General features: G+C 39.5%; 1 protein-coding gene across 1 annotated transcript in view; it reads right to left on the bottom strand.

The window, feature by feature from the left end:
- The window catches only part of SNX9 (sorting nexin 9), a 114,253-nt gene that overhangs the window by 48,160 nt on the left and 52,966 nt on the right, over positions 1-13,127 (bottom strand). The window contains exons 3-4 of the mRNA XM_069487502.1: positions 12,233-12,307; positions 10,429-10,554 (exon numbers count right to left, since the gene is read on the bottom strand). Of these exons, the coding sequence (XP_069343603.1) occupies positions 10,429-10,554; positions 12,233-12,307 (201 nt within the window). The remainder of the gene's footprint in view (positions 1-10,428; positions 10,555-12,232; positions 12,308-13,127) is intronic.

Below are 13,127 nucleotides of genomic sequence, written 5' to 3'. Positions count from 1 at the left end.
AGTAAGTGGGCCAGAACAGCCACTTGTAATTAATTCTTTTTCAAATGACCAGCTCCTAGGACCCCGCCCCAGTCACATCTACCCTTCAGCTCCAGCGTCGCCCCTATCAGGAGAGCCAGGGAGGGATACACTTCATCCCCATGGCAGGTGGAAAGGAACGCTGGCTGCAGCTGGCTGGGGATTCTCCACACTCCTGCGGCTACTGTTTTACAAGCCTAAATTCTGCATTAACCACATTCTGTCCTATACATGCTTTTTGGGTTCCCACCTGGAATAAACCTAACACTTGTCAGACATCTAAGCTTTATAATATTATCATTTCACAAAGGGGGAAATCAGATTCTCCTTATGTACACTGATCTGAGACTTATCTGAGAAAATAATATGCTGTGGTCGATTACAGAATAAGTGATTTTCAGTACATGATCACAGAAAAATATGACTTTTAGCACCTGACAACACCTTCCAAGTTATAAAAGTGGTATCAACTCACTGCTGAAAAGTTGGAAAATACAGACATGTAAGAAAACAAGAACAGTAAAATATTAATACTGAAACCTAGAAGGTGGGTATATGATTATTCACTATGAAATTCATTTAACGTTTCTATTCATAAAATTTTAACTAAATGTTGGAAAATTCAACAAACAAAATTTGTTTATACAATCACTGTCATCTGAGCTCCATCTGAAGATACACGAGGACACAAGGAAGGGCTGTGTTCATCAGGGTGACCTGTCATCTCCGCTGCCTAAGAACATGGGGCCTGGCACACAAGTACTTAGCAAATTAAGCTTTGTTAAATGAATACACTCCGAAAGCATGTTTGTTTGGGTCTCTATGACAGATACATTTTATCTGTTTAATCACTAACTATATCGGACTCTCTTCCTCACCCCCGCCCCAACTAAATTAAATGCTCCTTATGGGCCAGGAGCCATACACTCGACAAATTTTCTGGTTTAACACCCTAAATTTAAAAGCCATCCTAGCTTCCTAAGACAAATAGAGAAATACATTTACATTGGCTTTACACTGGGAGACTTTTAAAACATATCCACTGAAAGAATTTGTAACATTAGCTAAGTTTCTTCAGAAAGCAGACTGGCTTGAACCAGACTGTGGAGCCAGAAGGCCACAGAATGGACTCAGAAAGGCCACAAGGGTGGGCGTGATGGACGCACACCGTAGAGTGTGAAAACTATAGGAAAGCTGCTCAAGTTACAATGGTATAATATGGCATAAAAGGGGGCAAGGAGAAGGAGGGATTTAAAATCCACTGGGTTTTAAATCCCTTTATGAAAGTGCTAGAACTTGATTCAAGGAAACTTCACATGGGTATGGTGGTTAAGAACTTAGGCTCTAAAGCCTGTCTATTTGGGTGTGAATCTCAGCTTTACCACTTAATAGCTGTGTGAACTCGGGCAGTTTAGTGCACTTTTCTCAGTTTGTACACTTAGAAAATGAGTATAACAACACTATCTTCCTCAGAGGGGTTTGGTAAGGATTAAGTGACACGACGCACAGAGTGCCTAATACAGTACCTGGCACACAGCACACATTCAGTAGAGGTTGTCTGAACGCATGGGGCCATCTAAAGTATAAAGAAAAGAATGGAGCCTGGCAGTTCTTTGAGTGAATCCCCATCTGAGTAGGACATATATTAGTTCATGCTACACAGGACAAGGCCAGACAGTTAAATTTCCAAATGGTTCCAATGCCAGGTCATATTAATAGAGAAATTTTTAATTGAAGAGATAATAACAGGCACTTAAGATATTTTCTATTCTAGCCAAAGATCTGTTTCCTTCAGATGTATAAAAGAAAGAGGAGGAAGACAGAAATGTTTCATCATAGAAGTCAACAGCAACCCCTAATTCTTAGGACTTTTGGCGCAAACATTTTCTGTGTGCTCACTGCTGAGATACTGATTTTTTTCAAAACCTAACCTTTATTATAACAAACTAAATTACAATGATCTGGTTTAAAGATCCTTTAGCGTCTGGCATTTTTGTTCTCCAACCCCAAAACCCCTTCGGTCTCTCAACTGCACACATCTGCTCACACAATAATCCATTCAGCTCCTTTCTCAGCTTCCAAACTCTGCGATGCCTCTTCTATACGTTTCTTCCACCTTTCCCTCCTCTCTCATTTCTACTGAGCAGCGTCTTCATCTTCTTCTGCTCCATCTCTTTATGGTACCAAGCTCCTCCTGACTCACTGTCCACCATGGAAACAAAAAACCTTTCATTAGTGCTTGCTGCCCACAGGATAAATTCATCTGTCTCAGTCCAAGTCACAGCTGAAAGGCCTCCAGGTGTAAATCCCAATCACCTTCCAACACCTACGTACTCCACCTTCTATGTTACCATGCCCCAAGAAGAGCTCTTCGAAGATACTTTACGTGAAGCAATCACCTCACCTGGGAAAAAAAGATTGCTTTTAGGGGTTGTTAAATATTTATTTCCTCTTGCATTCAAGTTTAAAATTTACCTTATTTATGGGAGAAGAAGATGAAGAAGGTGGTGACTGACTGAGACTTTCAACACAACCAATCTGAGCCAAAATATCCACCTTAAAATAAAAAAGGTGCTCAGTGAACAGGGGTGAAAAAGAGTATATCCAAGCTTTTAACTAAAAACAGCAAATTTATGGCAGGATCAAATTCACCAGAAGATTCCAGCATGCAACTCACTCACAAACATTACATGCAAAAAGTCCCAACTGTGTAGCAGTGGGTTATCTTTAATGTATTGTATTTTCTAAAGTCTGCTGCTTGGTATCACTGAAGCACTAAAAATAATCATAAGCAGCACAGCAGGAATGGAACAAATATCATGCATTCACACAGCAAATGAACAAACTCTGGAGAAAAAAATATAGCCAAGCTTGTAAAAATGTTAAGATTTTGAACCTGTTTATTTTCAAAGGCACTAGACGGGTGAGAGTCCAGCCACAATAAGCAAAGCCACCTAGTCAACCGGAAGCTGGGCACAGAGGCAAACGTGAGTCCTACCAACCCCAGCTGTGAGCAACAGGACAGCCCAGTGAGTCTGTGAACTACAGAGCAAAAGCAAATGTCTTTTGGTGCAGGCTCCTGAGGTTCTAACTGGGACACTACGCAGCGTCCTTGTAAAAAGAGACAACTGATACAACCATGAAGCCAGTCAATGGCTAAACTGCGGCACAGTTGTTCAGAGGACAACTTTGGAGGCCCAGCTTCTAGACTTGAAATCCCAGTTCCCCAATTGTCCAGTGGGGAAGTCAGTACTATTAACATTCAAGCATCGTTACGAGAATGTACTTTCCAGGGACAACTCTCTGTGAAGTAAGTAGTGGTATTATTCTGATTTTATAGATCTAAATAAACTTCTTTTGAAAATCAATTAATACACTAAGTAGACAATCAAGATGGTATAATAGGGACCCAGTTTATGCTTCCACTTGAAACCAAAAATATGACAAAATATATCAAACTGTTTGTAACTGATCTGACACCAGATAACGAAGAACAGTGATCCTGAGATACAAGAAACAAACAGGGTAAGTCTATGGCTGTCCGAGGTTACCCCCCCGGAAAGGCTTTCCAGGCCACAGGTCAGGGATGCAGAACCCCCACGAAGCCCAGCGGGCCTGTGGTTTGAGGAGACAGAGCTGGAGTCTGGGAAGGGTAGCGGGGAAGACGGGCCTGCAGAGAGCGAGCTCTGGAGATCCGCAGAGGGCACCACAGGTCTGAAGCTGAGCACTGACCAGCACATCGTGGGAGGAAGCTTCCCAAAGGCAGGGGAAGAACCATATGAAAGAATTAAGAGACCAATCCCTCACACAAGGCTGTTCCCACCAGCCAGAAATGGAAAACCTTATAATTCATGGGACACTGAGTATAATACTAAAAAGGGTTTTGCTTCAGTAGAAGGGCAAAAATATCCCTAAAGTAAATATGGCTCTGGTTTCCACTTAAAAAGGCTTAAAAATAAAACCTGGAAGAATTAGACCATTTCAAAGTAACTTAAGTACATTCCTGAACAAGGCTCAAAAACATTTATGGGAATGTAAATATATTCAGTATATAACAAGGTAAAAATCACAATGTCTGGCATTGAGTAAAAAATTACCAGGCATGAAAAGAAACATTATGACCCATAATGAAGAGAGGAATTAATCAATCTAAGCTGACCCAGTAATGATATAGATGATAGAATTAACATTATTTTAAGAGCAAGAAAGCTTTCAAATATTAATGAGGTAGAAGATTCAGTTGGATGGGCTTCCGAGGGGCGATGACTTTAAGCACAAAGAAGAAAAACCCACACTGAATCAATGTAAATCCATGGGTCCACAATACCACGGGGGGGAAAAAAAGACACGAAAGCTCATTTGGCAGTGTATTTGAAGCAGCTATAAAATAACTTCTTACTCTGAAAACTGACAATTAAAGAGAAAGAATTAGATATAGGAATTCAAGTTAGCTAACTAGGAAGCTAAGTCCTTTTTTACAGAAGAAAGCCAGATTAGTCATTGTGGGAGGAATCACATTATTGATTCTGGCAAGGATTATCAACAGTGGTAAACCATTATATAATTGGTCATTAGTGCTAAATTAATACCAGACAGATTAAATTCTGGCCAAAAGGAGAAAATGTACAATATACTGGAGGCAAAAGACTGTCATCAAGCTAACCCAGGGGTCACTCTGATCAGCAATAGTGGGGTTGACCAGATAGTCTATCTGCTGATGTGATATAACATGAAATATACAATAGCACCTGTGATAGATTCTTGCCCCAAATGTTCAATTTGAGTCCATTAAGCCTTTAGGTATAATTTCCAATTCATAGGGAGTACGAAGGGTAAAGGAATGACTCAAACAATAGCACAAGGAAACAATCAGACAAATCCAGACCACAGGAATGTACAGGACAGCTGGCTAAGTCTGAATTTAAAAAAATGTTTAAAGACTAGGAACTGTGCTAGAGAAAAAGAAGATGTAAAGAGGCATAATCAGATGAAGTACTTGGTCACAGGACAATCTAGGTCACCTGGGAAAATTAAAACTGGTCTGACATTAACTAAGATGAAAATGTACTGAAAAGGAAAGGTAAAGATGATCAACTTAAAAAGGTCACAGTAAGGTTTGTTTTGCTTTCTTATTATTCTTGTGCTCACTGGAGTAGCACTTTTAATTTCCTTCAAGAACTTTCCTTTGTATTCATAACTTGGCTGTTTGGCCAAGTCTTGTCTTCCTCACTAAGCCTAATCATTTCTAACTTTTGACTTAAAGCAAGAGGCGTGGGACTCTTCCTTTCACTTAAACGCTTCAAAGCCATTATAGGGTTATAACTGGCCTACTTTCAATACTGCTGTGTCTCAGGGAATAGGGAGGCCTGAGGAGAGGCAGAGAGACGGGAACGGCCGGTCAGTGGAGCAGTTGGAACACACACAACATGCATGGATTAAGTTCACTGTCTTCTATCAGCACCGTTGATGGTACTCCAAAACAACTGGAGTAGTAACGTCAAAGATCATTGCTCACAGATTGCCACAACAGACATGATAATAACGAAAAAGTCTGAAATACTGTGAGAATTACCAAAACATGACACAGAGACACAAAGCGAGCATGTTTTTGGGAAAATGGCACTAATAGACCTGCTGGATGCAGAGCTGCCAAAAACCTTACAACTTGTAAAAAACACAGTATCTGCACAGTACAATAAAGTGAAGTGCGATAAAATGAGGCGTGCCTACACTTAACGTCTTATTTTAGAGGCAACGGTGTATGACTACAATGAACAATCACTACTAAGTACCAGGTACTGTTTTAAATACTTTAGAACTATTTTTTTATTTACTCTTACAACAATCCTATGAGGTTTTTCAGACGAGGCACAGAGACGCTAAGCAGCTTACCCTGGGCCACACAGAAGTGTGAGGTCAAGCCACTTTATTCTATCCCCCCACATATATACCTATATATCTATTTATCTATATCTATCTTTCTAGTGTGTGAAAAAGACAGAAAACAAACCTCTCAGGTCAAAAACCTGCAGATAAAACATCTAGGTCTATACAACTTTTAATTAACATTTAATCCTTATTGTTCTTATTCTTTAAAAAAAAGTATGAACAAAACTTTCCACTGAATTCTCAAAAGTAAGCACCCTAAAGAAGCAGTGATCCGCTCCTGTAATCTCAGCACTTTTGGGAGGCTGAGGCAGGAGGATCTCTTGAAGCCCAGGAGTTCGAGGCTGCCAGTGAGCTATGATCACGTCAATGCACAGAGTGAGATCCTATCTCTAAAAAAAAAAAAAAAAAAAAGGCAGTGATCTAAGTTTTTTTAAGGTCTATATTGAGATTAAGAACCTTTTTAGAATCAAGGCAATAGTATAATTTAAACACCAATAACTGGGTGAAAAACAAGACTAGGACAACTATGAATACATTTTAACAACTTAATTACCATCAGCTGGTTAATTCATTCTGGTGGTACAGGCACTAGGATATAATGCTCTTGGAACTATAAAATATAACTCATAATAAAATTAACATTAACCACTAAAAACTACTCTTTCTTTCTAATGTGTTATGATGGCTGTCCTCATCTAAATAATACAAAATCTGTACTTGAGTAAGAAAACAATGAGAGTTTGATTCAGTTCTTGAGTATTCTTCAATAAATTTTCTATGTACTTTGCATGGGGTGGGGTGTATTTAAACAAAAGAAAGCTAACATTATCCCAACTGATGTGCCTTTGAAAAACAGTCATACATCCATTATCTGTACATCTGAATCCACCCTCATCCTTCCTAAAAGCAGCTCCGTTTTCCTGTGGGGCTGTCCTGTGGTTTATTTGATCAGTCCCCTGCGGGCAGACATTTACATTCCAGTTTTCTGTGTTACAAACAGTGCTGCAGTAAACTTTCTTGCCCAGAAATCTGTGTTCTGAGAGCAGATCTAAAGGACGAACTAAGAATTACAGGGTCAGAGAGGATATGCATTGTAAATATTAACACATGTACCAAACTGGCCCCAGAAGCTTCAGTTTATCCTTTCACCACCTTGGCATCACAGGCCTAAGTACCTTTCTTCACACTAGGTCTTATTATAATGTTTTCATTCACTGCCAGTTTGATAGAAGAATCTCAAAATGAGCATTTTCGCAAGTTTATTGACTACTTATACTTTTTCCCAATGAACAACCTATTCACACTTTGTCCAATTCTTCCTGAGTTGTTCATCTTTTTCTTACAAATGTGTGCAGTTCTCTGTATATTAATGAAATGAACCTATATCTGTCCAATGTTAGAAGTATTTTTCCTAGTTTATTATTACTTTTTGACGTAAATATATCAATTCTCTCCATAATGGCTGCTAGACATCCTGTAAGGCTTAGAATGGCCTTCCACATTCCAAGGTTTTTTAAAAACAAAAATGTTGCATATATTTTCCTCAAGTACTTAAAAAAAAAACCAGCTTTATAATTATCCAAATCAAACTGTTCAGTCCATTTATAGAGTAACACATTATATTCCTTTCACATTTACAATTCTAGTCCACAGTGTAGCCAAGTGACTGGACGTTTTTGCTGATAACAGGTTCTCTCACCTACGCTAAGGGAAGACAGTAATCACAGTGGTCATGGCAATGAACTCCTCACTTCACCTCTGTGATGGCTCAGTAAGAATCTGGAACCCAAGCACACCCCAAGCAATCCAAAATTAGGAGTTTTAAGAAAAACAAAAGAGACTGCTATTTCACATATTAGGTCATACATTTATCAACTAATTACTCTGATGTGTAGTACAGATGAAAAATACAAAATCAAGGAAGGCTCAAATAAATTAAAAAATAGGAGGCTCAAAGTAAGTTATTCTAGGAGTTCTTCTTTAAAAAGATATGATTTAAAGAAAAAAGTATTAACACCAAGAAAGCTGGATGCCCAGGAGCCAAGCGGGGGCTTTAACTGCACTTGTGGGAAGAGACTAATTGATGCTGGGAAGAGTGAATGAATACTGGCTCAGAAGCTGGCACTGCGTACAAAGCGGAAGAGATGCAGCCCCGAGACGGGACGTGCCCTGTGGGGCCTGGTGGGTGGAGGAGAGGCCCCCACTTCTCCCACACACTTGTCCTTTAGACAAAACTGTCCCCTGGGAGAGAGCACATGGCAGACAGAGTGGACAACCAGAACATCTCAAGAAGTACATCCCTGGAACTGACATAATATTTTCTTAATGACATTCAGAAAATGAAAGAATGGGCAAAACCTAATAGTAAAAATTTTAAAAGCTACCAATTAATAATGGTCACCTGGTTTCTTACTCATAACATCTTTCATGGCATTTATATAAATGTACCATAATTTTGGCCTATTTAAATTGTTCTCATATCCCAGAAAATAGAGATCAGAGATAGATGTTGAAAATATTTTTACTTAAGTTAAATTCAGGCCAGGTGCAATTGCTCACAGCTATAATCCTAGCACTCTGGGAGGCCAAGGCGGGAGGATCGCTTGAACTCCAGAGTTTGAAACCAGCCTGAGCAAGAGCAAGACCCTGTCTCTACTAAAAATAGAAAAAATTAGCTGGGTATGGTGGCAAATGCCTGTAGTCCCAGCTACTCGGGAGGCTGAGGCAGGAGGATTGCTTGAGCCCAGGAGTTTGAGGTTCCTGTGAGCTAGGCTGACGCCACGGCACTCACTCAGGCAATAGAGTGAGACTCTGTCTCCAAAAAAAAAAAGTTAAATTCAAATGCTCAAATTAATTATGAACATGCTTTCTGAATTTGTTAATTCTAGTATCAGTTCATTTTTATGTTGCCTTCAAAGGATTTGATTAAATTCAACATTAGATTGGATAAGTAAAATCCAACTTTTAAAAAATTATCTAATAAATAACGTTGATGAAAAAAATTTAGACTTATACTAATCAGTTTATATTACTACATTTAAATACCATGGAAAATATTTCATAACAGAAGATTTAAACCTGATTTTGAGTTTATGTTCATTAGCTTTAGTGCTTCAGCCTATCCTGAGAGAATGGCTGAAGTAGGTCCCCTAAATCAAACTAAGATGAATATTTCTATTTTTTGTTTCCTTCACTTATTCTATGATCACCTCATTGTAATTGCCTTTTATTAAGATGTTGCCCTTTACTTAACGCAAACCCATTTCGAGGATGTTTTGTGTAACCCACTGAATTGCAGCTGGGTTGACCCTTGCTCCCAGGGGACTCTTGGCACTACTTGGAGACATTTCAGGTTGTCACACTGAGGGGGTGCTACCACCATGGGCTGGAAGGCTGCTGAACATCCTGCAGTGCACAGGACAAGGAAGTATCAGGCCTCAAATGTCAACAGTGCTCAGATTGAGAATCCCTGGGAAAATTTCAGTAAGGTCTACTAGTATTTCTTCACATTTCACAGTGAGTAACCTCTGACCAATGTTCTCAAGTATTACAAAGTAACAATATATAGAAAGATGTTCTTCAAGCACAGTGATCATCTTGACCCTGAATTTTAAATATCTGGGTCAGACTAATTTGTAACTCAGGATGTCTACAAAAAGCTATTTTAAAATGTATAAAATCTGCAGTTAATATATGGTAATACAAACTCCCTTGAAAGGTTAAGATATACAGATAATTCTGTAAGCAAATAATTATAAGTGATAAAAATATTCGGTTTAATATAATTTAAAACCTTTTAAAAATATCAAGAAATAATTATCTACTAAAGCCCATTCATTTCTAAATATGTAGGTAGCAACAGTATTTTGATATCTATCTTCTCAGTTTTCTTCTTGTCATTCACTCCAGATAATCATTCAGTGAAAAAGAACTAGGCAAATTAACCTAAACTGGTCAAATTTTAATTAAAAATAATGTAAATTTTCACTGTATTTTTCTCAAATTACCCCACTATTCTAAGTTTTCCGGAAGTACACAATAAGAGTGCCAAGTGCTAAGTGCCTGAATCTGCTAGTGACTTGCTTCTACCTGCAGGATGAGGGGCCTCTAGCTGCTCTGGGAGTGGAAGCAACATGCCAAGGTCAGAGAATACATTTCCTGAGCCAGCAGAGGCTTTGACCTTCACCTAAACAAGACGACTCTCTTCTTCTTTCCATGCCTTCATCGAGAAGGTATGTGCAACTTCTGGGGTCTGTGTTCATATCATGATAGACTTCTACAAGCAACTCTAAATTAACACCCTGCCTTTTCTCTTAAAATCAATTTTTAAAACAGTCTTCAACAGGCATAACAGGTGAGTTCTTTGTTAATACCCAACAGAAATGCCACAAAAAAATGCTAAAAACTACTTTGTTTATGCTTTCAAGGAATGGCAATAGCTGCAATGCATCACAAACCTTCAAGAATGCGCCTTGCTCTCAATCAAGCCAGCCACGTCCAGAAGGAGGACGTGAGACATACCTGGTTATTGCTGTTGGCAGCTGCCGCGCTGGCTTGGGCTGTACTTGCTGAGAGGGAATCAAGGAAGGCTTGGTCAGCCACTGAATTTCCACAAGAAAATGGATCTTTTCCATCACTGGGTAAAATCTGAATAGCAGAAAGAACCACAATTATTTTCACAGGTTTGGGTCATTTCAGAGAGTCCCTGAGGGCAAGCAAGAATTGTCACCTACTATGGAAAAGGGTTCATATTCTTCATTGCTACAAATTTCCCTCTAAGTGCTGCTTTCGCACATTCCACATATTTTGATAAGTTGTATTTTTATTTAGCACAAAGTATTTTTTAATTTCTCTTGAGAGTTCTTTCATCCATGAGTTGTTTAGAAGTGTGTTGTTTAATCTTCAAGTATGTTGGGGTTTTCCAGTTATCTTTCTGTTGTTGATTTCTAGTTTACCATTGTGGTCTGAGAGCAGACGTTGTATGATTTCTTTTAACTGTCTTGAGGTATATTTTACGGCTCAGAATGTGGTCTTGATGAAAGTCCCACGTGAGCTTGGGAAGAACGTGTGTTCTGCTGTGGTGTGATGAAGAGTACGTAGGTGTCCATTACTGGACACCAACTGAGTGATGGCAGTGTTGAGTTCAGCTATGTCTTTACTGACTTTCTGACTGCTGGATCTATCTGTTTCTCACAGAGGGGGGTTTATATTCTTAGAAGATAAGAAAACCCACGAACATCTGTAGTAATGATTCCTTTCTGTAAATAAGAAGAATTCTAGAAAATGCAATTACTGCCAATATCAAATCCTTAGATTTTTCTCAATCTTGTCAACTTTTAGACTCCTGGATGCACACTGCACAGAACTAAAACAAGACATAAACTAAGACCTGTGGACTGAGTCCAAGGGCCTAGGAACCATCTGAAGCTGTATGGAAAAAGTCGGGGTGTGTGCCTGGGCCTGCATTTCTGAAGGAAAGTGTGTATTTCCTCAGATTCTCCAGAGTTCCAGATTCCCCAGCCTTCACTCTCAATCAAGAACAACAGAAAGACAGCCAGGTCCCAGGCAAACATCCTCCCAGGGCATTCTTTCCTGGAGGTGAACCAAAGGTACCTTTATTCTTGATCCAGCTCCAATTCTACTGACAGGGCATCAGACAACCTTGGTTTCTCCCTACCACCCGTGAGAGGCAAGTTCGCCAAGCAGTGCATGCTCAGGTCGAGTGACCTTCACACCGCCAGCAGGGGGCGCCAGGCAGTTGGCTCAGAGGAAGGTTTGTCGGCTGCGCGGGTGTGTCCCAGGCCCAGGTAAGTCAGGTGAGAGCTCACCAGGGTGCTGCTGCAGCACCACACCTATCACAGTCGGGCTTAAAGCAGGCAATTCTCACAGCAGCTCCTTCAAGACACCCTTCTGCTTATGGGAATGGGAGAAGAAACTGAGAGGTATATGCTTTTGAAAAAAATCTATTTAAACTTTGTGGATCAGCTGTACAACAGACAGTATTGTGGGCAGCAACTACTACACAATAATCAGCAAAGGAAAAATAGAAACTTTTATTCAGCGTAATTAAAAGTTGCTATCCTCAGAAGGAACAATCTAAATATTTGTAGTCACTCTTTGGAGCTTGGGTCTATAGGTAATATTTTCCTTAGTTCTGTTTCAAAGTAGTTTCCATATTTTAATAATCAGCATGTCTTTCTTTTACGATGGAAATTTTATTTTTACAAAAAGTTGCTGCCTTCCAGTCTATCCTATAAGTTGATCATTCATAAAAAGCTGCTTGACAAAGATCAGCTTTAATTAATAAATGGCAATAGGTTCTTACTTCCACATAGTCTGTGGGAACAAGCCCCCGTTCTCCTTTGCTGTTTCTTCCTTCCAGCCATCCTCCACCAACATCCTAATAGAGTTACCAAAAAAAAAAAAAAGAGAGAGAGAGACAGAAAGAAAAAAGATTATAGTTGGAATTTCCTGCAGAAATTCTGCTTTGGGAACTGTTAAACATAAAAAAGTAATTAACATTAAGCTTTTTATTTCTACACAATACTGTTCAAAATTTTAAGTTCTTAAACATTCTCTTTACTCTAGAAAGTGACGTAATCTAAAAACACGAAAAATTAAACTTCAACAATAAGTGATCAAAGATTGAAGAATAATCTATTACTAGATTACCGTCTTTTGTAATTCCTTTCCATTTACTGGCCTGTGGTAGATGACAAAGTGGTCTGCCGGTCTGACTTCTGCAGGTCAAGTGGCAGAATGCACAAGCCCAGCCCTGGAATCTGCACTGTCCTTTATGACCTCTCTGGTCAGGTGAAAATAATCCAGGGGTGTTCAGAGCCTGCCCTCTAGAGCCTTTGCACACCTCAGCTCACTGTTTTGGAACAGCCACTATGTGAATAAATTTGGGTTGCTAGAAGATGACAGACACAAGCCCCAGTGTCCCTGTTGCCCCATCCAAAGCCAGCCCAACCTCACAGGAGAACTGCCAGATACACAAATGGGTGAGGCCATTCAGCCCCTAGCCGGCTCCAGGTGACTGCAGACCCATGCACAGCCCAGATCAGCAGAACCATCCAGCTGACCTGTAGATTCCTGAGCAGTAACAAATGGTTATTGGTTTAAAACCACTAAGTTTTGGGATTGTCTATTATGTATGAAAAGCTAAATGATCCATGGTTCCTTACTTCTTCTGGATAAATAATATTAATAAACTAAAT

This window comes from Eulemur rufifrons, chromosome 15, assembly GCF_041146395.1.
Source record: "Eulemur rufifrons isolate Redbay chromosome 15, OSU_ERuf_1, whole genome shotgun sequence".
In the NCBI taxonomy this organism is placed as follows: domain Eukaryota; kingdom Metazoa; phylum Chordata; class Mammalia; order Primates; family Lemuridae; genus Eulemur; species Eulemur rufifrons.
Note: the sequence above shows the minus strand (reverse complement) of the source record. Positions and strands in the feature narration are given on the sequence as shown.